We start from the raw sequence: 26930 nt of genomic DNA, 5'->3' as shown, positions 1-26930 counted from the left end.
AAAGCATTACCTTTGTTTCCTCTTCCAGCCGTCTTCTAAGTTCTTCAATCTGCTGAGTGAATGACGTCTTCCCTCTGGAAAGCTGACTTATCAGTGACTCTTTTTCTTCTAGCTGCCTTGCAAATTCACCTGCCAAGGGATTTTAACCAAGCAAGATTGGAACATTAGTTGCTTGCTATCCCACTGGGCCAAATTCAAGGTTTAGTTACAACCCTCCAAAGAGAAACCCCACCCCTCCCCAGTGAATATGGCTGATCTCTTGTTAAGAAAAACATCTGAGTCAGTCTTCTCAGATATATGCAAGGTTTCTTTTAGTTTATTTACACATGGCATGTACAGTGGTACATTAATTTTAGTTGGACTCTTGCATCATTCACTGAAGTAGACATACACTAGCTTCCATGTGCAATTACTGGTTTTTTCCTTCATACTTTTTATTACTGTACATTGTACTTCTATAGACATTTTCCCCAATGTTGCAAAGCACTTTAGAAATATCAACTTCACAACTCCCATGAGGCAGGTCAGGAGAATACATGGGAACACATTAGCCACCAAGTGAATACAGCGAGTGCGGAGATGGTATGCAGCAGCCATTTAACAGTGCACAGCAATGCTGCGCACTAGTTTAGGACAGGAAATGAAAAACATAACACCCAAATGAAAATACATAGGAATGTTGGTTAACAAAACAGTGATCAGAGTTGGAATTTGGTCAAGATGCAGAGATTAAAACTCCGACTCTGGCAAAAAGTGGCATAGGATCTTGAATTATCACTAATAAAACACTGGTTTCATGTCTCACTGCAAAGAATGCCTGTCCAGAAGCACAATGCCCTAACACAGTGTTGGGGCATAGCACACTCACAAACAATAATGCCGCCTACAGTATTAACACCACCACCTCCTGCAGCTCCTACGCGAGGTGTTCCTTGTTCAGGGTCTTCACAGCTGAACCTTGCTCAGCATTGCCCTGTTTAGCTGAGATGATATGATGGCAGCATGGCTCAAGGGTAACCTTAGGGTAAGCTTATTCTTTTAAAAAAGCCAGCTGTATTTGAGTGAGCTTCTACTTGCACACATAGGTGTCACTACTAAATGAGACCTGTGAAAGGCAGGGGGGATGCTCTTTGATTTAAAAAAGATCCATCTGGACTTGTTTATAACCCAGATGAAAGGAAGTGAGGCAAGGCTCACCTGTGGTACCACACAGGTAGTATCTAAATAGGTGTTTACTCTTCACTCAGCCACCTGTATGCAACAGAATTCCAATTCCCTGCAGGGTTTAGCACATTCCTGCAATGAACTCAAAGAAGCTCACTGATGCTGCATATACCTACCATTCTCAGTTTGCAGCTTTCCTTTTTGGGTGGTGAGGTCATTCATTAAGCGAGTCATTTCATCCAGTTTAGTCTTTGTCTCATTGAGATTGTCTTCATATGTGCGACAAAGTTTTTCTGCATTCGACTAATGGAATTGAGAGAAAAGATACACAAAGCTGCAAACTTCCCATCCCAGGTACATAACTATCTGGTTTACCCTACAATACAAGCCTTCACAATAAAAACACTAATGATATTTTCACCCCAGAGAAGTAGAATTTTGGAAGGCAGAAGTTAAATCTTCTGTTCAATGAGCTTTAGAGTGAGAAGACTTGCATTGCATTTTGTTAATATTATACTTATAAGCAAGGAGTTTACTTAGTAAGATTTTTATGCTGTTTCCCAGTTTTATACATTCTGCCTCCGGTTTTCTTCAATAAAAGTTTGCCTGAGTAAAACTTAAATAATGGCTTTAGGATTTAGCTCAGATTTTAAGGTGACCCAGAAGAAATGATCCCCCCATAGACTTTTTAAAAAATTAAACTCTTAAAAATAAAGTTAGTGCAAGGTGGTGATGCAAGAGGACAGAAAAATAGTTATTTTCTTTAATGAGAGCCTTGGATTCTGAATGGAAACAATGCAGTAGTAAGCCCCTACAATGATTTCAAAAGGTATCATATGCACAGGTGAAAGTTTCTTCAAACGTCTTCTGAATTGCTGGATGGGATTAACCACCCAGAAGACTACACCCACAATTTATCTACCCACAGTAACAGTCCAGGCAATGGCTGTGTAAGCTACCTCCCCCCTCCACACCTCCCTGCTGAGACTCAAACCAGTGATCCAGAGGGACTTCTTTGTGAGGCGGAGGAATAGTTCAGTCTCCATCACCCCCCAGCTCTTGGGTGCTCTTCAGAGAATGCTAAGAGGGACCCCTTATCACAGTACTACTTTGTGAGATAAGGGCCTATGACTGGTAAGGACTGAGCTGCAGGACAAACTCATTTCAAATAAGCCACACAATAGCTATCAGAAGGTCGTCACCAGCCTGGGATGGAGTGAAACAAATGACCTAGATGTGAAAGCCTCCAAACCCTTTCTGCAAAAAGAACAGGAGTACTTGTAGCACCTTAGAGACTAACAAATTTATTTGAGCATAAGCTTTCGTGAGCTACAGCTCACTTCATTGGATGCAACTCTGAGACAAACCCTTTCTATTGCTCTCGTGAATCACCCAACCCCCCTCTGCCTCTCTGGAAACTTTAAAACAAGCCCCTGTTTGCATGTTTGTGTACGTAGTCTCAGAAGCCCTACTTTTCCTTTGACCATCTGCTCCATGTTGGATGACAGGTCGTCCACCTCCAGCTTCAGCTCGCTCTTCTCTTTCTCTAGTTTCTGCTTGACACGCTGCAGGTTGTCCACTTGCTCCCCCAGCTCCGCCATGCTGTCTGCATGCTTCTTCCTCAGGGTGGCAGCTGTCGCCTCATAGTGCAGCGTGGCCTCCTCGAGGTCCCGCCGCAGCTTCAGGAACTCAGCCTCCCGCTTCTTGTTCATCTCCAGCTGCGCTGCAGTGGCTCCTCCAGCCTCTTCCAGCCGCTCACTCAGCTCCTCCAGCTCTCGAGCCAGATCCGATCTTTGCTTTTCCACCTTGGCTCGGGCAGCTCTTTCTGCTTCCAGCTCCTCTTCTAGCTCCTCTATACGAGCCTATGAGGCAAAGACACACATGCACGTAACACCCTTCACCTTCATAGCAATTGCCATAGGAGCTCAAAGCACTTCATAAATAATGACCCTTCACAACAGCTCCATGTCATATGTACTGCAATTTATAAATAGCAAAATCAGGCCACAGCAGTGTTGGAGCTGGAATAGGACTTAGCATCGTATCTCCTACTAAAAGCACTCAGTGCTTTCTCTACAAACTTTAGTCCAAAGTCTGCAGACCAGGAATATAAGAAAAGCAATTTATTTGGAAGTGGAACGGAAGAGTATCTCTTCCTCTCCCAATCACTGTTCAAGAAAACTGTAAGAGGCTCTTTCCAGTTATTGTACTAGCCATTGTGTAGCAAGTACTCTTCAACCTCTGCCTGGGATGTGAGAGACTGAGGAGTGCCTGGGTAATGAGCAGGCCTCATGACCTCTTTCTTCAACTCCCTCTCTCACCTCTGAACTGGGACAATCAGAGCTATTCAGTCACAAATTTTTCCCTGGGAAGGAGCCAATGCATAATTAGTGCAGCATCTTGTAAACTCCAGAGAAGCACAGGAAACAACCTTGGCAGATACAGAATGCAGGAGAGTAATGGAGCTTCCATAAATCAGCAGCATTTATTCTGGAATGGACTCTGGGTTTTATGTCTTAGTGATCATTAGTGACAAATTCTAGCTATATCACATATCACTGCAGTTTGTATCTTTCCTTTCCTTTATGACACAGTGTGTCATTTCATGAACATGCAAGGCTGAGACAGCCTGTAACTCAAGATCTGTGAGCCAGATTCACAATCTAATTCTTCAGTTTGCACCAATGGAATCCAGGCTTTGAGCCTTCTGGTGCCCAATTTCCCTTTTTATGTTCTCCTGCACCCACTCTCATGTAGATTTCCTTCTCAATCTCCCTCCTTATCGCCTTTCCTGAACCCCCATGTCATTAGTTAACCCGGGGTCCCTCTAGTTAAGCCTGGGCTTCTCTGTCCCCTGTGCTTGAGGGCGGCCTCCCAAAATTGCTGCTTCTTCGTCAAACTAGCCTCAGGCTCCTTCTCCTTGCTCCAGGCTTGGGGATGGTCTTCTAACCATAAATTCTTCTCAGATGGCTCAGTCTCCTTTATTACGGTCCATGCTTCAGAGTAGTCTGCCACGGCATTTGTGCTTCAGGCCTACCAGCTCACCCTCTTCCTTCTCTGTGCCATGTATCCAGGGCAGAAACATCTGAGATCACACCACTTCCTCTCTCCTCCCTTCACTCCCCATGCTTCTCTATTCCCCGCCAGGGTTCATTCCTGACACAGAAGAAGTGAAGACAAAAAAATTACCTGCAACTCCTTGATCTTCTTCTGGAGTTGCATCACTATGGTTTGTTCATCCTCAAGCTTGGAGTTCAGCTGACTTATTTCAAATTCTTTCCTGTCAAGGAAAATAAAGTTCTGCAGTGATAGATTTACCGTACCAGCTGAAGCAAAGATTTTCTAAAGCAAATTTTTATAGTCTGCTTATAAAGACCTGGGAATAAAAGTGCTGACTCAGTCAGAGCTGAAATGGGAAGAATGCTGCTGTTGTAATATCACTAAAACTCCCAAACTCACCACCACTGGTTTGGAAAAAATACAGTCTTCTGTCAGAACAGTATTGTCCAAGCTAAGACTGTCCAGACACTCATATGTTGTGCTACTATATGTAAAGTGTCCTTACCTTCTACAATATCAGTGCTGGCTGGACTTCTGATATTATGAATAGCTATAGGTGAGAACTTCTTACCTCTGTTATTTGCAAAAGGTCACACAGAAATAAAATTGCTTTTGAAACTCAGTGGATAGGTACATTTAACAGAGCTGTGGTCTTATAACTGTACTGTTAGCAGGTTCGATGGGATAGACACCTTTTTTAGATTTCTGTAAGCCTTTTTCTCTGGTCAGCTAAAGGGCTCACAAATATTCATTTTATGCATATGAAGATGGGGATCAATCAAATCTCATGCTTCAGGGTACATACTGCAGGCACCAGGAAGGAATTCTCTTATCCCGATTCAGCACTGGACAATATTCTTGAGTCACCTTCCTCTGAACTGGCATTCAGTGTCTGCCACTGTAGCCGGCAGGATTCTGGGGTTAATGGGCCTGGAATGGCAAATCCCAGGTTCCTGTTTTATTCTGTACAATACAAACAGTATCTTACTTTTTCAACTTTTCATCCAGCTGCAGCTTATCATTTTCCAAATCCATGAGACTCTCCTGGGTCAGCTTCAAGTCCCCTTCCAGTTTCCGTTTGACCCTTTCCAGGTCCATCCTTATTTTCTTCTCTTGTTCTAGTGAGCCCTCAAGCTATGGGAATGAGAAACCAGTCGTTAAATATAAGGTCCAGTTTTGTGCTACACTCTAATGAACGCTGAAGCAGAAGAGTTAAAGTACCAGTATCCTGTTTTCCATTTTTTCTTTCTAGCTGCCATCAGCCCAGTCAAGAACACAAACTGGGATTAATATGATGTAAAGGCCACTCCATGCTTCCTGTTTGTGCAGACATTACTGCTCTTTCTCTCCAAGACAGCTCTGTTGGATTACAGGTTAATTACACTGCAAATACAAACCAAACGGATTTTCTCTTGTTATTGTTGTGTAACTCACACACTTCCTGGGTGTGGTGTTCTGTCCCATCTAGTGGCACCGAGACCACTTAGAGAGAAAGAGATTTATCAGTTGGCTTTTGGCTCATGCACTAAGCTCCAGAGGTCCCAAGTTTGATACCGCCTGCCCATGACCGGGGTCTGTCAGCATTACAAGTGGGGGGCTCGTCCGGGATTTCAACTGGGAAGTCCTCTGAAGCTTGGGATGCACTGCCTCAGCTAGGAGAAGTATGTAACCCACACACCTTCTGGGTGTGGTGTTCTGTCCCATCTAGTGGCACCGAGACCACTTAAAGAGAGAAAAAATGAGTCTGCTCTAGAGCCTTAGCTTATAGCCGGCTTGTTTTTAGCTCATGCTGTAGAGACTCATGCACTAAGCTCCAGAGGTCCCAGGTTCAATCCCACCCACTGACAAGCGGGGTCTGTCGGCGTTACAGTTGTACTTTATAAAAGGTTAACTGTAGAGGAAAATAATACACCCTCCCCCTTGTGGTTTGCACTTTTACATCCGAGTTAGTCTAGTTCATTTACAAAAGAACAGAAAATGTTTCCCAGCTTCCCAAAAGCCATAAGCAATGGAGAAATAAGTATTATGTAAATGAAGAGAAGGACAAACTCACATCATCTACTTGCTGTTCTAGTTTCAGTTTAGTTTTGCTCAGTGTGTTGACCTTGTCTTCCTCTGCCTGTAGGTCATCCAGAGCTTGCTGGTGAGCTTCCTGCAAAGATTTCTTCTCTTTAGTAAGTTTGCTAATGGTCTCATCCAGAGATGCCATTTCTTCTGTCAGATTTTTGACCTGTGTGGTAGAAGAAATGCAATAGCAGTGACAGATGTGCTTGTAAGTAATTTCAGCCGAGGATTATTGTAACCTGGCCTGAGGGAACTGCCTGGACCGTACTCATATTGGAGAATTAGAAAGTAGTTTATACTAAATCAGTTGGAGATGGATATTTTGTAAAAGCAGTTAACCTGGCTATTAGGATGACACAGTGAAGGGGGAGTTCATTTTAATTCTGGCTTCTCAGCTGACACTGCCAATTAATGCCAGTTCATGCAGTGGCTTTGTTATGGGGACATCTGCTTTCCAACTCCACCAATTTTTTTTCAGCATCACTGGGGAAGGTTCTAGTTTTTTGTTCTCTCTGGGGAAAAAGGAGAGGAGAAGTTTTGATTGTGCAAGAGGAAGAGTTTAAAGAACTCTGGTTAGTTACAACCTGGTTATTTACTAGGGTAAAACCAGACACTATTCTCTGGTTTGGTAGCAGCAGAACTCACTTGGGAAACTGGAGATCCAGGCTCAACCTCAACTGTGTATATAATCAGATCTTGCAGGGTGGCCTTTACTATACACGCCTTTCAATTAGCAGAACTCCAACATCTCCTCCATAAAGTAGCCCACCCTATGTATAAATCCTCTGTGGAGATGTATGGCCAAGTTCTAATGGTACCTTATTTTCAGTAGCATGTTTTTCTTTCTCTACTTTTGCCAATGTTATTTCAAGGTCATCAATGTCTTTCTTCAATTCAGAGCACTCATCTTCCAGTTTTCTCTTCTTGGAGGTCAGCTCAGAGTTCATCTCCTCTTCATCCTCCACCCGCTCTGTCAGTTCTTTTACTTTTGCCTCCATCTGGATCTTGGATTTAATCAGCATGTCGCATCGTTCTTCTGCATCTGCCAGTGTGTCTTGCTCCTGGCATAATACAAAAAAGATGACAACAATGCCTAAGAGTTACCAACTTAATTATTTGCATTTATTCCCTACTCATTTAGTTCTTATAGAACCCAGACCAATACACGTTAGTACAGCAGATCACAAGAGTGTACCAGAACAGCTCTGGAAATAAGGTTAATATGGGCTAACTCTGGGTCTACTCCTTTTCTCATTTGATGTCAAAGACAAAACTCCTGATAAATTCAGTGGAAGCAGGATGGAGCCTGCTTTAATGTTGGGCCTGCCCACTCATGCATGCAATCTGATTAAATATAATTCACAATATTAATTAGGACATTAATATTTCCTTGAACACCAGAATTTTTGCATTGGCAAGCCATCAGCTTGGACTCTCAAACATGTGAATTTATATCCATTGTAAATTTAACCTAATTTCCTAGCCAGAGCAGCTACATAATTTAAAACTGCTTGTGTAAATACCTAAAGCCAAGTCCCCTTTGACTGCTTGGTTTGCAAGATGTCATGTCTGGAAGAACATTAAATAAAACACGAACCAAAAATAGCTTTGCCCACTCACTGCCTGCAGCTGAAGGAGCAAGTCATTCTTCTCCTGAACCAGAGAGACTTGCTTTTCTTCCAGTTCCTTCCTCCTGGCTTCAGATTTTTCCAAGGCCTCCTTCAGCTTCAAGAATTCCTCTTTCATATTGGCCATTTCCTTTTCAGTTTCTGCGGACTTCAGAAGGGGCTTGATCTTGAAGAAAAGCTTCATCCAGGGCCAGTTCTTCACAGCCATGAAAGCTCGAATGTTCCACTGGATCACGAGAAGGGCATCCCTGGTTTATAAAAATTAAAAAAAAACAAAGTAAACCCAGCCTGCGTTGAGGGAGCTATATACATTCTTTGAGCTTGTCCTCAGATCAGTTGTACTTTTGTGCTCTGAACAGCATTAGGAACTTGTGTTAACACAGGCAAAACATTTGATTATGGCTGGACTGCCAGAGACACTGAGCATCTACAACTGACTGATTTTAGTTGAAATTGTGGGTGATCAATATGGAACTACTGTTGTTGTAAATCTATATTAAAACTACTCTGTGTAATCCTTCATTTATGTCCAGCTAGAGACTTAAGTACTACTGTAAGGGCCCTATTTAGTCATCAAGTGAGACAGGAGTGGTTTCATCCCCCAGACTGAAGGGAATAATCCAAGGTTGCCTGTACCTTCGCTCCACTATTTTTTGGAACTCAATACGCATCAGTTTGCCTCGTACTCTTGCTTGGATCATTGTTAGGATCTTGGATAGTCTCTGATCCCTCATTTCTTCCAGATGGCCCAGAAGACCAGCTTTAAAGAATACCTAAAATATAGGCAGATGTCATTTAGGAACAAGCTCAGAATAATCCCATCTTCACGAAACATGGAGCAACGTAAGTCCATTTTTATTGTAACAGCAGTGGTCAAGGGAAGACTGATAAGAGAAGCAGAGTGATGGCTAGGTAATAGAAAAGTCTGTGTCAGAGGATTGTGTTATAACGTTATAGTGACCCAATCACAGTACGCATCATAGTTTGATCTCACCTATTTCAAGTGTGCCAACCTCATGTAATAACCACGCTACTAATCGGTGTTAGACCCCGGGAATGTTTTTAACTTTTTTACTTGGGCACACAAAATAGGAACCAATCTGTTGTGGTATCATTGTTAGTCTCCTGAGCCTTTTCAAGCTAGAAAATCAACCAACAGCAATCAAAATGGGTGCGTCTGAACTGCTGCTAGTATCCATTTCACTGCCAGTGTGGACAGGACAGAGTTGTGTTTAGCACCATTTCACAAACCGTAATCAAGACTTGCTCTGTGTAAATAAGACAGCTGAAATGGTGCTGATCATGGTTTGGTCCTGTCTACACTGGCAGTTAAAGCGTTAGCAGCATTGGTTCAGCTACACCTGTTGTTGGTAGCATTATTCCTGTAGAAAACAATATGCAGTGCTTGAGCCACCTCTGTTGGCTTATAAAGCAGAACTCCTCTGTTTTATTTTTTGTACTGGTACCTTAAGATTAGAATTACTTGTACTGCTAGGTCTCTCGTTTTAATCGCACTCAGGTTCTAGAAACCATAACCACTGACAGCTGTGTGGTGATTTACATGCAAAGAGATTTTGGTATCATCCAGGAATTAGAGGGACTAACAAGTGTCCCCACAATGCCACCACAGACCAACTGCACTACTCCATCTATCTTACAATGAATATATACTGCCATTAGAAAGCACGTTTAAAATGGTTGCATCAATATATAGACTACTTCCTGATGGAAATGTCAATATTTATGACAGGAATTTACAGCTGGGTTTTTCTACTTTATTAAGCAGTGCCTTTGTTTATTCTCTGTTTTCAAATGTGGGCTTTGGTATGATCATATATCTCTGTATAAAACATTATCTTCAGCAACATTTAGATCTAGATCTGAACCCTGCAGCTCTGAAATCTTTGCTTTCAAAAAGGAATTACATGCTCTTTTCTGGTTACCTTTGTATGTCCAAAGCGATACTGGGTTTGGTCAATATCTAAAGAACCGAGCAGTTTTTCAGAAGCTTTTCTGCTGTCCACAAACTTATCTTCTGGAATGGCAGCTGGATTCAGAATACGGTACCTGTTAACAACAGGTGAAGAATGAGTAAAGGGGACCAGGATGCTGGGTCAGAGTCTGCTCCCATTAAACTGTAATAAGTGTGGGGTAACCACAGTGGAACTACTTCAGATTAAAACCAAGGGTAGAATACTGCCCTCCAATTCCAGGCGTTTTGAACTGAAAATTAACCTGAGGAAAACAAAGAGGGGAGAAAGTACCCTGGCTCATTTTTATAGAGAAGGCTACGATGATTCTGACTGGAATTGGATCATGAGAAGAAACGTGACCTGTGTCTGGGACTGGTCTCTGTGTTACCTTTGTTTAAAGTCAGCGTAAAGCACTCTGTTTGGAAATCCCTTACGGCAAATACGGATTCCTTCCAGGACACCGTTACAGCGAAGCTGGTGCAGGACAAGGTAAGCATCCATTGCACCTTAAAAAAATTCAAGAACTTAATTAAAATCAGATCGTTCCATGAGGATTTAACCTTCATTTTGCTCAGTAGGTGAGAAGAGTTGGGAGTAATGTCTCGAAACGACAGCTGGCATTGGAGGAAGAGTACAATCAAATTGCTTTTAAGTGTGGGCTGATGACTTAGAAATGGCTTCTGGGATAAAAATAACAGGATTAAAATGCAGATAGAACAACAAATTGCTGGATTTTCCATACCTGGAGTTTTAGTTTCATTGGGGATAATACAGCGCACAAAGTGAGGAGCTGTAGATCTCAGGTTAGTCATCAGTTTATTTAAATTTTCCTAAAAAGGGTATAATAAAAAACAGAATTAGCTAAATCATTAGAACTTAATATTGTACTAAATGTATATGTGAGCAGCAATGCTATAAAATATATATTGTCTAATAAGCAGAAAATAAGGCAGATGTACGGGTGGATATTAGCACCACCCCTACAGACTATTCAGAGTGAATACTCTGCATATGTCAGTGCAATCATGTCTTCATAATGACTGTGTTGGGGGAGATTCTCGAAGGCACAATGGGCATCTAGGTGCCCACCTAAAGAGAGCTTGGCTGCAGGGGGATGAGTCTGAGGGACTATAACAATTAGAAAGTCACCAAGTTGCCAAGGAAGGTAATTGACAGAATAAAGGAAAGCCAATACACCTCACCAACATAACCTAAACTTAGGTGACATTAAAAAGCCACAAGAATAAAAAATTGCAGACAGAAGTCCAGCAGCAGGGTTTGGGCTACCCAGTTTATTACACCGAGTGCAACAAGTATGACTACCTGCCTCATGCGAAGGTGGCATATGTGTCATGCTGTGCAAGCAATCCAGGGCCCTCAGAGACAGAGTATGGGCTCTGGAGACCAGAGTGGCTGAACTGGCGGAGCTAAAGGAGACAGAGGTACATGAGGAGACTTTCAGGGACATAGAGCGGTCCCACCTCCTGTCCAACAGCCCTTGTGCTGCTAAGGAGGATGAAAGTCCCGGGGCAGGAACCAACAAGCTGGAGTAGATGGAAATGTTCCCATAGTTGGGACCCACCTTCTAGATGATGTCCTGATATTCTCTTGCACCTAGGGAATATCCCTCTGGAGGAAAAGACCCCCGTTATTAGGAAGAGACAGACAATACTACTGGAGGATTTGATTATTAGAAATATAGATAGCTGGGTGTGTGATGAGTGGGAGAACGGCATGGTGAATTGCCTACTAGGTGCAAAGGTAGCAGATCTCACAAAACATACAGACAGACTTATGTGCAGTGTTGGGGAGGAGCCAGTGGTTGTGGTACCTGTATGTACCAATGACATAGGGAAAGGTAGGAGAGAGTCCTGGAGGCCAAATTTAGTCCGCTAGGTGTAAAACTAAAGTCCAGGACCTCCATTGTAGCATTCTCTGAAATGTTTCCAGTTCCATGGGCGAGGCCAGAAAGACAGGCAGAACTGCAGGGTTTCAATGCATGAATGAGACGATGGAGTAGGGAGGAGAGATTTAAGTGTCTTAGGAATTGGGGAACCGTTTGGAGAAGGAGTGGACTATACAGGAGGGAATGGGCTCTACCTAAATCAAAATGGAAACAGACTGCTGGCACACAAAGTCAAAAAGGATGTAGGGCATTTTTTAACTAAAGGCTGGGGAAGACCAACAGGGGTGGAGGAGCACATGGTTTGGGCAGAGATGTCCCTTAGGGATGAATTTATTAAAGGGCGAACTCTATATCCTAGTAAAGAGGATAGCAAAGAAGTTGATGTAGTACAGGTAGGAGATAGTCAAATGAACAGGCAAATGAAATAGAGTCCCAATTAAATACAATACATGAAGACAAACAACGGAATATTCACAAAATGTACGAGTGCTCGTATACAAATGCTAGAAGTCTGAATGCTAAGATGGGTGAACTAGAGTGCTTGGCATTAAATGAGGATATAAGAGGCATCACAGAAACTTGGTGGAATGAAGATAATCAATGGGATACAGTTATACCAAAGTATAAAATACATAGGAATGACAGAGTAGGAGTGGGCAGTGCTAGTGGGGGAGTGGCATTAGATGTTAAAGGAAGCATGGAGTCAAACCAGGTAAAAATCTTACATGAAACAATACTACAGAAACTCTATGGATAGAAATTCCATGCTTGATTAAACAGAGTATAACAGGAGGAATGTACGACCAACCACCTGACAAGGATGATGACAGTGTTTGGGAAATGTTAAGGGAGGCTAGAGAAGCTACAAAAGCAGAAATAACAGGTGATTTAAATTATCCTCATATTAGCTGGGTAAATGTCACCTCAAGATGTGATACAGAGATACAATTTCTAGTCACCTTAAATGACTGCTTCTTGGAGCAGCTAGTCCTGGAACCCACAAAGGAAGAGGCAGTCCTTCATTTAGTCTTAAGTCCAGCATGGGATCTGGTCCAAGAGGTAACTGTAGTTGAACTGCTTGGTAATAGTGACCATAATGTAATTAAATTTAACATTCTTGTGTGGGGATACTATCAAACCCTCCCTTCACCTACTGTAACATTTAACTTTAAAAAAGAGAATTACACAAGAATGAGGTTGCTTGTTAGATAGAAATTAAAAGGAGTTGTCACAAGGGCTAGTTAAATGCCTGCAAACATGAGGACTATTTAAAAACACCATAACAGAGGCTCAGACTATATCCCAAATCCGAAAAGACAGTAAGACAACCAAAAGAATGCCATTATGGCTCAACAGCAAAGTAGAGGAGGTTTGTTAGAGGCCAAAAGGCATACTTTAAAATTTGGAAGTCAAATCCTAATAAGGATAGTAAGAAGATGCACAAACACTGGCAGAGTACGTGTAAAAGTATAATAAGGCGGGCCAAGAAAGAATTTGAGAAGCAAGTTGCTAAAGATGCAAAAACTACCAGTAAGAATTCTTTTAAGTACATCAGAAACAAGAAGCCTGCCAAACAGGCAATGGGGCCACTAGACAACAAAGATGTTAAAGGTACTCTTAGGGAAGACAAGGCCATTGCAGAGAAGCTAAGTGAATTCTTTGCATCGGTCTTCACTGCAGAGGATATGGGGGGACATACCCACACCAGAGTTACTCTTTTTGGGTGACAAATCTAAGAAAATGTCCAACACTGAGGTGTCAATAGAAGAGGTTTTAGAGTTCAGAGTTAAACAGTAATAAGTCACCAGGATCAGATGGTATTTACCCAAGCGTTCTGAAGGAACTCATATATGAAATTGCAGAACTACTAACTGTGGTATGTAACCTATCAATTAAATCAGCTGCTGTACCAGATGACTGGAGGATAGCTAATGTGACACTAATTTTTAAAAAGGGCTCCAGAGGCGATCCTGGCAATTACAGGCCAGTGAGCCCTACTTCAGTACCAGTCAAATTGGTAGAAATACAGTAAAGAACAGAATTATCAGACACATAGATGAACATGATTGGTCGGGGGAAGAGTCAACACAGCTTTTATAAAGGGAAATCATGCCTCACCAGTCTATTAGAATTCTTTGAGGGGGGCAACGTGTGGATAAGATTGAGCCAACTGATATAGTGTACTTAGATTTTCAGAAAGGCTTTGACAAGGTCCTTCACCAAAGGCTCTTAAGGAAACTGAAAAGTCATGGGATAAGAGGGAAGATCCTCTCATGGATCTGGGCAAATGACAGGAAACAAAGGGTAGGAATAAATGGTTAGTTTTCACAAGGGAGAGAGATAAATAGTTGTGTCCCCCAAGGATCTCTACTGGGGGACACAGTCCAACATATGCATTAATGATCTGGAAAAGTGAATGAACAATGAAGCAGCAAAGTTTGCAGATGATACAAAATTATTCAAGGTAAGTAAGTCCAAAGTTGATTGTGAAGCGTTAGAGGGATCTCACTAAACTATGTGACAGGGCAACAAAATGGAAGATGAAATTCAGACGTGATAAGCGCGAAGTATCACACATTGGAAAAAATAATCCCAACTATACATATATAATGATGGGTTCTAATTTAGCTGTTACCACTCAAGAAAGGGATCTTGGAGTCACCATGGATAGTTCTCTGAAAATTTCAGCTCAATGAGCAGCAGCAGTCAAAAAGGCTAACAAATTGTTAGGAACTAGTCAGAGAGGGATAGACCATAAGACAGAAAATATATTAATGCCACTATATAAATCTGTAATGCACTTACACCTTGAATACTGTGTTTAGTTCTGGTTACCCTTTCCCAAAAAGAATATAGTGGAACTAGAAAAGGTGCAAAGAAGAGCAACAAAGATGGTCACGGGTATGGAACGGCTTCCATATGAGGAGAGACTAAAAAGATAAAGGGCTGTTTGGCTTAGAAAAGAGGCAACTAATAGAGGATATGTTAGAGGTCTATAAAATCATGAATGGAATGGAAAAAGTGCATAGAGAAGTATTATTTACCCTTTCCCACAATCCAAAAAACAGGGGTCACCCAAAGAAATTGATAGGCAGCAGGTTTAATACAAACAAAGTGAAGTACTTTTTCACACAACATACAATTAACCTGTGGAACTCATTGCCATGGGATGTTGTGATGGCCAAAGCATAACTGAGTTAAAAAAAAGAACTGGATAAATTAATGGAGGAGAGGTTCATTAGTGGCTATTAGCCAATATAGTCAGGGATGTAATCCCATGCCTGGGGTAATCCAAAGCCTCCACTGTCAGAAGACAGAATACTAGGCTAGATGGAACATTGGTCTGACCCAGTATGGCAGTCCTTATGTTCTTAACTCCAAGAGAAAGTCAATGAAATTGGGCACCTTGCTGCCCTTTGTGAGTTCTTATCAATTATCAAGCTGCAGTCTGTGGAAATTTGCTTCAGCTATCTTCACACTCCTTTCACCTTTGTCTACACTGGCCAAAATAGGACTCAATTCACCACTGATTTTGCTCTACTGGCAGTAGCTCTAAGCAAGATTAGATGACATGGCGGGTAAAAACCACTCAAAGCTTGCTTACATTACAGCTTCCTCCATTGTTATCCCAGGTGGAGTTGCTCCAGTGGTGAATAACAGGTCCTATTTTTGCCAGTGAAGATATGGTCTTTCTGTCCACCTTCCACAAATAATACAAATGTATTTCAGTTTTAGTAGCATGGATGGTTGCAGAAAATGAGTTTTAAGCTCCAGTACTCACGTAAAGCAAATTTTACGTTGGGTTTCCATGAACATTCTAACCATGGAGCCTGATTATAAGTAGTACACTCATCCAATCAGGGAATAGAAACAATATCATGTGACCATCTCCATTTTCAAATGAGTATGAAACAATAACCATAGAGTAAACAAAAATCAAAAAAAGTTCAAAAATTGTGAATAGTCTGTTCAAAATGATTAAAAAAACCCAAATTTGTTAAATGAACATTGAAAGAACAGAAGAAGAGAAATTAAACAAATAAATAATTTGTTATGAATTAGTCACTTAGCCCTTATCAACACCTAAACCCAGACCCAAATTCAAACATTCAGTTTCAGTTTGATTTGGTCTACTAAAGCACATGTGGTTCTTCTTTTTGATTACAATGGAGCCTCATAGTTGAAATTACACAGAAAAATTATGAGCCATTTAAATAAAAAAATTAAAATTACTTTGTGTAGCGATGACACTGTTTGGAAGGAAGCTCCTTTCTTGCGTTTCTTTTCTGTACTGTGATCAACTAAAAAAATTAAAATAAATGAAACACATAAAGAACAGCTAAATCAAATGTAGTATTCAGGTAAGAAACAAAGTCAGTAAAAATATTTCCAGAAGTACAATGTAATTAATATTTGGAATCAAGGTAAAATTAAAGTCATGTGAGTCTCTTTGGTCCTCAAGTGTTGTACAAAAAAATCCAGTATTCTCACACTTTAAATATTATAAAGGATATAGTTTTGTTTAAGGCTTTTGGTGACTCGTGCTAAAGCACTCTCTTCATTTCTGTGGTTTTCATCAGAAACCTTCATAAATTTACTGCATTATAGTTCCTCTACAGTTGTATATGGTGTTAACTATTCATTTCCATGCCTCATAATAAGGGCATAAAAATGAATTTCTGACAAAATATTAAGTAGTTTGGATTCATTTATTTTTATTTCATACAGTCAGATATATCCAGAAAAACGTCAAACTAAAGAAAATGACTAACCTGGTTACATAGCATGTGAACTGTAGAGAATATATGGCCTGGAATTTGTCTCCTGAGAACAGCACAGCCATGTCAAGGAAAGTGAAAAGTACCATGTGTTTGATGTTATTCTCAAAAATACGTCTCTCCTGACGGTGACAGTGCCAAGAATGGCTATTTCTTTTGACTGGCACGGTGTGCAAGACAAGGTAGCACTCCTGGGACTGATGCTCTGTGGCAGATAGGCACTTAGCTACCTGCAACAGTTTGCTAGAGGCAGGCTTTTTGTTATTTTTATTCTGCTCCATCTCTAATCCACATTATGAAGTCTGCAGTTTCTATTTCTTTCATAAGGGATCTTATGATTCATGACAACTACATCTACATAAATGAGGTTTGTAATAAATAGGCTGTAAGTGATTGTGACTTTAGGACACAACAGCTACATCTCTGTAATGAGTGCCAGTCCTATTTCCTTAACATCAATTTTATGGAAGCTTGTGACTTGCCTTACCTCAAATAAAACAGCTCAGTAAAAGAAAGAGAGTTTATTTCAGAACTACTAGAAGCCTCATGAAAACCTATTCTTGCAAGTTTTTCCTACCTAATTTTGCAGACTTTAGAGGTTTGGAGAAGCACTAGACAGGTATCATTCAGTTTGTCCATCACTAATCCAATAACATTTTGATCATATGAACTTTTCTTATCACAGCAAGTACATTCTCCTAAATGTTAAGTGTCACTTTAGTTTAGACACTGTTTGGAAGCTTTGTAATTCAGCTGGAGAGAGGGCCGTAATTTGGAGACATGACCTGTTTTTGTTGATAAACAATCATTTATACATTTTTGTGTGCATCACTTGCACACACAAGTGAGACTTTGCATAGTTCAATCCCCATTGGCATGCTCAAACTGAGTGCCAATATACATATAGGATATGCATGCAGAGACTCCAGCATTTGTGCACACAAAATAGTGTGCCAAAATTGCTCAAAGGAATACACATACAAAATGGCAGGCACACAGACAAACAGGGATAAGGCTCCTTTTAAAATATTGTGGCACACTAGTATAGATGCCATGCCCATTTAATTAATGAGAAAATGCCTGATTTAATGTCAGTCGGTGGATGCCTATAGTATTCTTTTGTTTTTTAAATTCCTTTCCAAGCATGTGCCCTGGAAGTGAAGGAAAATCCTTGTAAGCTTATTCTACTTACCAGAGTCAGCACTGACGTAGTTTTCAAATAGGCTTCCCAGCAGTTTGTTGGCAGATTTTTGAAAAATGCCCACCACAGTTTCATTAAGTGGGTCTTTGTTTTTCTCAAGCCAGCCAATGATGTTATAGGGCACCTAAGAAAGAACCATGTGGTCCAAAATGTAAGAAAAATAAGCCACGTCAAACACTTTCCCCAGTAGTCTATGTCTCACACTTTCTTCCTCACAAGCAGCTACAGTTCTTTACAGCTTGGTGTGAAATTAATGGCACAAGCTTTATCCTGTAAAACACTTCATAGGGAATCACTCTCATGAGCCATACCTGCCGCTTAGTCTCCAATTCTCTGCTTTCTGATCCCTGGCTCCCACTCCCAACAATTCCCCATCTGAATCGTCTATATCCCTTCCCAATCTTGCAATTCCCTCATCTTTCCTGGGTCTCAATGGGTTCTGTGGCCCCGCAGGCCGCTGGAAAGAACCCCATGTGCCCCGGGTGGGCATATCTTGAACCATACCTTGAGAACTGCTAATAGAACAGGCAAGTTATGGTTTTATATTACAATAGGCCCTTTACTATTCCACAGCTCTCTATTGGATTTTCTGATGTAAATCTCTTAACTGAAGTCTCTTAAAGATACAATTCCTGGCTCTGCCAATGGCCTACAGGGTGACGTTAAGCAACCCACAGCCACCCCTGCCTCAGTTTCCCCACCTGTAAAATGGGGATAATGATATTGACTGCTTTGTAAACTGCTTTGAGCTCTCCAGATGAAAAGTGCTATATAAAAGCTAGATATTAATTATATTATTATTAAATATACAAGTAGGTTAAAGTTCAATGGCACTCTGAATAGTGAGTCTAAAAGTGGCCTCATGGGGTGCCTACATTTTCTCAATGACTCCATATCAGATTTGCTCCATTTGAGTAAAAGATGCTTTTTCTTCTGCCATTTCTGAAAACTCAACTCAGAATGAGAAACCGGGTTCATTCTGATTCATGTGTCACCTTCACCACCCATCCACAACAGATTGTGAAGTTAGACCTTAGAATAATCCGGTTGATTGTGCAAGGGGGAGAACAGAATTCATCTTACTTTTAGCTGTGTTGGCTCTGCAGCACTAACAGGAGTAAAAGGCAGTAAAACCTTGGTTTGGTTGCCAACATAGCCACATATGACTGAATTCGTACAGGGAATCAATATGTCAACTAAGATGGTAGCATTTTTATATGGTCACTTTTCTGAAGGTAGGTAACTTAGGGTGATTTCACAGACAAGACTAGAAACACCTTGGCAAATCTTCACTAAACCACCATGCGCCCTCCTTAACTTGATCTGTTATATCCACGTTTCGATGCACCTGGATCCCTATATCTCAATGTGCTATAATACCTAGGGCACAGGGGTTGATGTTATCCTTATTTCTGACCAGTCCTGTTTTTTTAAAATTTTAAGTATAACCGTTATTTTTTTGGTGGCTATGGGATGAATCCATTTGTAGGAATTCTAGTACAATGTCTATCTCTGATGATACTAGAAACTTACCACACCAGCATAATGAAGAAGTTCAAAGTGAGCTTCATATTTCCTTTTCTTGTCAATCCGAGGTTTCTGAAGGTTGGGTGATTTGCCAAGATGGTTGTCATAAAGTTTGGCTTTGAATGTCATGTCCGTAGCCTTTGGGAACATGCACTCCTCTTCCAGGATAGACAGGATGCCCAGTGGCTATTGATCCAAAGAGATTTTAATTAGAAAATCTTTAGGATTCCATTTTTATGATTAAGCAGATTTTAGTAGCTGTGTCACAGCTAGGCTTGACTTGATGGAATTCCATATTCACAGGGTTCCTTGTCATAATGACTGGGCAATTCATGTTTATTCTGTTAAATCAGCAAGCAGACTTTTGACAGCTCACTATGACACTTCTGCTTTGGGAGGTTTTACACTGACTTCTAATAGCATTTCATACGGACTTTCAGATTTCGCTTTATTAACTTCCAAGGCATTTGACTGATATTTTAAAGTTGGTCATTCTGGACCTGATCCGATTCAAGCTAGCTATTGTGTAACTTGATAATTTCTGTTGGTTCCATCTCTCTCTCTCTCTTATTTAGGCTTTCTAAGCATCACACAAATTAATCTTCCTTAGATTTTGCTTATACTGCAGCAAGGAGAAGAACTAGAGCTTTTGTTTGTTTTGCTACTCACACTAAGCCTACTTTAACGTTGGAAATAAAAGATCTCTCCATCGAGAGCATTATGCATGAAAACAGGACTGAACATACATGCCTTTGTGCTCTTGTACGTACCTTTTCAATTAGGTCAATGCAGGCCTGCAAGTCCAAGCCAAAATCAATGAATACCCATTCGATGCCTTCCTTTTTGTATTCTTCTTGCTCCAAGACAAACATGTGGTGATTGAAAAACTGTTGCAGTTTTTCATTTGTGTAATTGATGCAAAGTTGCTCAAAGCTGTTATACTATGGTGCAGAAGGGGAAAAGAGAAACAGTCACACAAAATTAAATATGAAGGGGTCAGGCATGGAAGAAATAGTCTAAATCTAAAACTATGTATCAGGTAACTGCCAGAGAGGCTATGGGGGAGTTTCTCAGGCTAACTGCTTCCTAACGTGCAGTACATAGGAACATGAGAATTTCCATATTTGATCAGAACACTGGTCCATCAAGTTCAGTATCTTCCTCTGGCAGCAGTTAAAACCCAGTGCTTCCTAGGAAAGCAAAATCAACACATAGGCCAATTTGTGAAGCACTGTGCATGGGAAGTAACATTCCTTCTTGGCCCCTGTGGTAATCAATTTACTTCCTGGATCAGGTGATTTGATCACTAGAGACATTTAGCATCTCCAGTGCTGCCAAAGCACCAAAAATATACACCAACATTCCTTTGACGTGAGCGGCAAGTCAATAGAAAGCAGCATCATAAAGAGTCAAAGCAAGGGCTGACAAACCAGGCTGGCAAAATGAGTTTACATTGACCTGGCAAATAAACAAAGAACTATTGCCATCCACAGTCTCAATTAATTTCAAGCAGACTTTCTACAACCAGGTGTTTCTGAGTGTCAATGGGTACAGGACCATTACCTGGTCTGCAGTGAACAAGGAATTAAGTCCAGTTTAGCTCCCCCGCCCCCATTGTATAGGTGTCCCTTGAAGACAAAGCAGGAAAGGATACCAGTGGGAAGGCTGGGCTCCACACCAGCATTCCTAGGACTAGGCTGAACTCCAAGCTGGGGAATCTTTCAATACATTTCTAGTTATGTTGGCATATATTGAATTTCCTTCTTGCAAACGCTGCCCTCTAGCCTTCAAGAATACATTTTGAGGAAGAGGCCTTAGCAATCAAGATGCTTTACTCTCACACTTCAGTTTACAAAGACATTATAATGAAACATGACCAATATCACAGAACATAATAAGATTCCTCTCTAAGATGAAGACTCCTTGAAATAAAATACCCTAAAGCACACCTTATTCCAGTCAACTTCAAATGCATGAGTCAAGAGCAGATGAGACAGAAGTCCTACCTAACTTTTGGAGCTGCTCATCTTTATCAAATGTCCCAAACCTCCCCAATTCAAGCATGAATTGCATGCCCGATCTTGCAAGGTGTTGAGTGCCACCAGTGCCCACTGATATCAACAGCTTTGCAGATTCTTGTTCATGATTCTCTCTTCGGTCACATTTGTTCTTTACCCTACTGTCCTTTCAGAAGAAAGATGAAACCCAAGAACTATGGCTAAGTTGTATTTGGTGACCTTCAGCTGAGTTCTTACCAATCAATACTCACATCAAAGATTTCAAAGCCAGCAATGTCCAAGACCCCAATGAAGAACTGTCTTGGCAGCCTAGTGTCCAAGGTCTTGTTAATACGGAGTACCAGCCACTTGAACATTCGATCATACACTGCCTTGGATAAGGCCCCAACAGCATACACAACCTAAAGGACCGGTTTCAAACGCAGTTATCAGATAATCAGGATGACTGTATGCCTTTACAGTACACAATACTTTTCATCTCAGGGCATTTTAGCTATTAAACCTCTGCTTGTAGTTTGAAGACACTTTCACAGTAATCCTGACTCTGAGTGATGAATGCCTAACGAAATTAGGAAAGCTTTCCTCATAAGCTGTGCTGCACCTTATTTCTGTAGCACTAGCAATAGTGTATTTTATTAAATCTATTTATCTGGGGCCAAATCCCAGCCTTACCCCACTCCTTGCTGAAGAGCTGGGCAGCACCTTGCAACTTGGGATAACATGGCAACCCTGGAGTGTAGCCAGAATCTGGAGAGGGACGCAGACTGCTACTGATGGCTGTGCACCTTTCTACTGACTCAAGAGGGTTCTGTATCCCAGACCCATGGTGGTGAGGTCAAAGAAGCCTGCTATCTCCCTGAATGCGGTGGGAATTGAAGAGGTCCTCCACAGATGCAGAGGATCTGAATAGGCCCAAGTTTACCACTGGCTAACTGCTCCTTATGTTTTGGAAAGTGCCATGGTCCTCAAACTTGTATCTGTGATGGCTAACTTTCTGTGATGGAAGGGACACTCAAAATATTAAAGCAACCCAACACAACTAAACACACTAAACAGCACCAGGCAATGCTTCTTCATTATCCTCTCAAATAGCCAACTGTGCCAACAGGAGAGGATGCACATAATATCTGATGGTGCTCTGATTACGAATCCAACACCAGTACCTTGTCTTCAGAGACCCCTTTTCATTGTAACCTAAACTCTTCAGCACCAGCCATGCTGTTACTACTCCAACTTTTCAGAGAAGCAGCAGCACTAACTTATTGCTGTCTTTACTAGGTAAATTAAGAGATACTAATGCGTGAGGTTGCTCTGATCCAGACTGGGGCCTTTGGGTTCTAAAATTATGTAAGTGACCAATAAATAAATAATAAAAATCTACGACTCAGTTCTCCTAGGTGACTAATTCAGGTCCAGAGTTAGATACACTGACCTGTGCAGTTTACGCAAGTGGTTTCCTTGAGTGGGTGCTGCTATTAAATAATGGAAACAATGCTACTGGAAAATCTCCTCCTTCCATTATTCCCCTGTAGCCCTGCCCTTGTACTCATTACCCTATATCACTTTTTTAAAATAATTAATGGCAAGAACCTACTCTGTGGCCCAGATACCAACAACAGTGCAGTGAGAGGCAGAGTAGCACATGGCAGCAGCACAAAGCAGACTGCTGGACTGAGCCCCTTACTTGGGAAAAAGATCCAGGACTCAGGAGTAGATGAAAAACAAGAGTCCAGCTGGGTGAGAGAGTCCATTGTACGCCCGGACAAATGGTGAAGAAAGGACCAGGTGGGAAAGCTTTTTAGAGTTGCCCAAAGTTTTGACAGAACTGGACCCAATTCAGTTTTAAATCTACCCATGGCCAACACAATTATTAAAAAAAACAAACATGGGTTTTAGTACATGATTGAGATGCCATTTCCACAAATCAATAAGCTGTCCGCACCCAGGAAAAAATTGTTTTCCAGGGGAAAAAAACCCCCTTTGAGATAAGATATAATTTTGGATTATGAAGAGATAAATTAGAAGAGAGTCCAGTGCTTGTATAATGCACAGAGACATTACGTTAATATTTTTAGCTATCTTTTCTTTGTGTAAAGTTCTACAGCAAAAAACTGTCAGCTTGTAGAGCAGACATCCAGTCTGTTGGATCAAATGCTTTGAAAGCTTCTTCTCACCTGTTCGACACTTTGACCTTTGGTGACATACTCATTTCCAACTTTCACTCTGGGGTGCAACAAACCCTTAGCCAAATCAGAGGAGTTAAGTCCCATCAGGTAAGCTGCTTTATCAGTACCTAGTCCAAAGAAACAGGATTTCAAATTAATTTTAATTGATACTTGAAAACATGCCTGTACAGGAACAGGAATTAGGTCTATCAATCTCTAAACAGAGAAACTGGATAATGGCTTCTGAATTATTCTAGGTTTGCCTTACTTTCAGTGCCATCAGTCTCTGCTTGCTCCTCCCGGGGTCTTTGTTTAAATTTCATGTTCCCAAAGTGCATGATCGAACCAGTAAGCTTGTAGGCACCATACTTTTCATCTGGACTAAATCCCAAAATGTCCATGGCTTGCTATCAAAAGGAAACACGAGAGAATATTTTGTTACTTGCCTCTTCGATAACACCAGCATCTTACAGTTCCATAAGGCATCCCTGAATGGCCGGCATTACAAACTGTGCTGGAGAGCCTCTCTAAAACAGGAGCTATTGTAACAGTCTTGAGACCATTCATTGCAGGGGGCGTTACTTACTCACACCGGAAATCCACATTCTTCTCAGTGTCTCCACCCCATGGACCTTTTATATGAAAGTGAAGAGGATTTTGTGCCCAGGAACAATACTTGCAGATGTTCAAGCCCAAATTGTAAGGATTATCAAATCTCATGCTTCATGGTGTGAAACAATTAACACCTGGGCTCCACTCCTGCTTCCTTTTACATCAATGGTAAAAATCCCAATGATTCCAATGAGAGTAGGACTGGGCCACTGACAGTACTCTTCCCTCAACACACACACTCATTAATGTATCAAGCAAATGCCAAATTAACGAGGTCTTACATCTGTTGCCATCAGCTCTTCTCCGTCATCCAAATTGTCCACAGTCACTGCCCCTTGTGAACTAAAGTGGAAGTCATAGGGATTGGTAGATACCAGCAACATATCTGCAAAAGAACCACCATAGTCAAGCAATGCCACTCCAAATGGCCTGAAACTGATTCAAGATGAAAAAGAATCCATTGTTTGACATCTCTCTCTCTCTCTGTACAACTTCACATGCACTTAGAGCATGCATCTCCTGAAGAGACAGTTTTTGTTTTAAAAAGGGGAAACTAAGGCTTTAAACATTCAGAAGTTACACCCTGTTGGCATCTTCTACACAGAGGTAATCAGATGGTACCCTCTGGTAATCCCAATTCCATCAGGAAAGAACATTGTTTTCATTATCCATGATTGACTGCTGACTGTAAACACAGCTAGGCTATGCTAAAATACCTTATTTTGGTTACCCCATCCTTTCACCCAGTCCCCTGTGCTTGTTTCATTCACCTTTTATTATTGTCTTTTAGACTGTAAATTCTTTGGGGCAGGGACAGTGATGAACTAGATGTTCGAACAGTGTTTGGCCCCAACCTTATTGAGGCAGTAAGTCAGTGGCAGAGCCAGGAATCAAACCTAAGAATCTACCGTCTCAGTTCTCATTTCAACCACTGTACCCTACTCCCTCTCTCCCACTAGAGACCAACAATTGGAGAGAAAGCAAGAATAAAAAAGTGTTGTAAATACAAATCTATTACCCAGGAAGGCTGTTTTGGAGTACGTGAAGGTCATTGGTCATGCATGTGGATGTGTGTTTTTGGGCACATGCCCACAGGACATCTTTAGAGATAATAGGACCCATACACATACAGAAGAGCAAATATCTCAGCATGATCCAAGACAGGGGCGTTGGACAATAAATAAGGTAGAAGACCAAGTATGGGTTTTCTGTGCTCTGACATGTTTCCAAGATATATTCAGAGAATAATGTATTTTAAGAATCCTTGGGCTGAGTTGTCCTTCACTAGCCTGTTGTTTTAGGGGAATTCTCACTATCCCGAGGCGAGTAGAAAAAATATTTCACACAGTTGTCAATTAACAACAGTGCAACTAAGCTTCTGCTCTACTGCTTCCTTCTCTTCCATAATGAAAAACAAAAATTAAAGATACATATTATAGAAAGTATTTGCTCTGCAAATGTTTGTGGAATTTGCATCGTCTGAAACCAATGCGAACACTATACATTTGGGCAGGAGTCTTGCCTAATGGCAGAAGCAGGGAATTGGGTTGTCTTCTTGCCTTTACTACAGATGTCCTGAGTGATCTTTGGCAAGTTCTTTAAACTTTTTGTCCCTTGATTTCCTCACATTTAAATGGGGATACCCCCAAAGCTTACTACCTCAGGGGGTGTTTTGAGGCTTATTGTTTCTAAGATGCTTTGTGATCCCTGGCTACATAAATGTTAAGTATTATTATTTATTGTATATAGTAGAAAACAAAATATTTTAAAAATCCAACCTGGGATTCCATTCTCCTATTCTAGGATGTAACACTTGTTAACATTAGCAGGCATTCTGTATCTGCATGTCAAAATGAAAATTGTCCTTCCTGTTGCTGCTATCAAAAAACCCTCATTTTAAAAGATCCACAGATTAATGACATTTCATTTTGACAGACTCCATTTTTTTGACAAGTGGAAGCATAAGGATCCTCTTGAACATAACAGTATTTTTTTTCCTTTGGCCATTTACCCAATCAGATAAGGCCTGGCTTTTTGTGCTCACCCACCCAATATTTTAGGCTTACCTTGTAGCTCTGCTTTCTTTCCTGACACGATTTGGTAGAAGATATGATAGGATCTTTCACCTGGCTGCTGGAAAATCACTCGGGATTTCTCCAGCAAATCTGGGCAGATAATAAAAAGTTCAGTAAGAGAAAGTTTCTTCTCTGAAGTGTCAGACACAAATTTGTGATTCTATAGCAAGGAGAACGATTGTTGCTTACAAATTTCAATATCGGCAGACGACAGCTTGCCTGTGGTTCCAAAATGGATTCTGATAAATTTACCCTAATTTTGCAAAAGAACATTCTAATTACTTCAAACAAACTGTAAAGAGGCACAACAAATGTCAAAATACAATGCCTGCATGACAGTCAGACCGCTTAGGGCTCTATTAGCTTTCTGATGTGGGGAGAGGGTATTTTCCAACAAGATATGCTGAAGGTACCAAATGTAGTGCTTAACAGTTTTCGAGGCCTAAACAAACACACACACTGACGCACACGTTTGTTCAGGCTTTGAAAACTGTTAAGCACAATATATAAGTACGTTAATCATAACACTTAGTAGTTTTTTTATATATTTTACACGCACACACACACACACACACACACACACACACACACACACACACACACACACACACCTGTGAGAAGGCAAGAATTATCGTACACATTTGACAGACTAAGATACAAACAGGCCCACCTAGCAAGGCTATGTAGTGTTCAACTGCCCGGTGCATCTTCACATTTTCCTTGGTTTGTGTGGCTATCTAACTCAGGTGGAGCAGTGAG

At 41.1% G+C, this 26930-nt stretch overlaps 1 protein-coding gene across 1 annotated transcript in view; it reads right to left on the bottom strand.

The window, feature by feature from the left end:
- Window positions 1–26930, bottom strand: part of MYH15 (myosin heavy chain 15) — a 63993-nt gene that overhangs the window by 20280 nt on the left and 16783 nt on the right. Inside the window, exons 10-31 of the mRNA XM_037907522.2 lie at window positions 26361–26424; window positions 26163–26261; window positions 24378–24481; window positions 23753–23891; window positions 23494–23612; window positions 21571–21720; window positions 20072–20242; window positions 19308–19487; window positions 17766–17898; window positions 16029–16096; window positions 10632–10719; window positions 10278–10395; window positions 9860–9983; window positions 8553–8689; window positions 7909–8164; window positions 7107–7349; window positions 6278–6454; window positions 5213–5358; window positions 4354–4444; window positions 2637–3026; window positions 1341–1467; window positions 11–129 (exon numbers count right to left, since the gene is read on the bottom strand). Coding sequence (XP_037763450.1) covers window positions 11–129; window positions 1341–1467; window positions 2637–3026; window positions 4354–4444; window positions 5213–5358; window positions 6278–6454; window positions 7107–7349; window positions 7909–8164; window positions 8553–8689; window positions 9860–9983; window positions 10278–10395; window positions 10632–10719; window positions 16029–16096; window positions 17766–17898; window positions 19308–19487; window positions 20072–20242; window positions 21571–21720; window positions 23494–23612; window positions 23753–23891; window positions 24378–24481; window positions 26163–26261; window positions 26361–26424 — 3243 coding nt within the window. The remainder of the gene's footprint in view (window positions 1–10; window positions 130–1340; window positions 1468–2636; window positions 3027–4353; window positions 4445–5212; window positions 5359–6277; window positions 6455–7106; window positions 7350–7908; window positions 8165–8552; window positions 8690–9859; window positions 9984–10277; window positions 10396–10631; window positions 10720–16028; window positions 16097–17765; window positions 17899–19307; window positions 19488–20071; window positions 20243–21570; window positions 21721–23493; window positions 23613–23752; window positions 23892–24377; window positions 24482–26162; window positions 26262–26360; window positions 26425–26930) is intronic.

Source organism: Chelonia mydas, chromosome 1 (genome assembly GCF_015237465.2).
Source record: "Chelonia mydas isolate rCheMyd1 chromosome 1, rCheMyd1.pri.v2, whole genome shotgun sequence".
NCBI classification, from domain to species: domain Eukaryota; kingdom Metazoa; phylum Chordata; order Testudines; family Cheloniidae; genus Chelonia; species Chelonia mydas.
The sequence above is the reverse complement of the archived record's forward strand: the minus strand, read 5'-3'. Positions and strand labels throughout refer to the sequence as shown.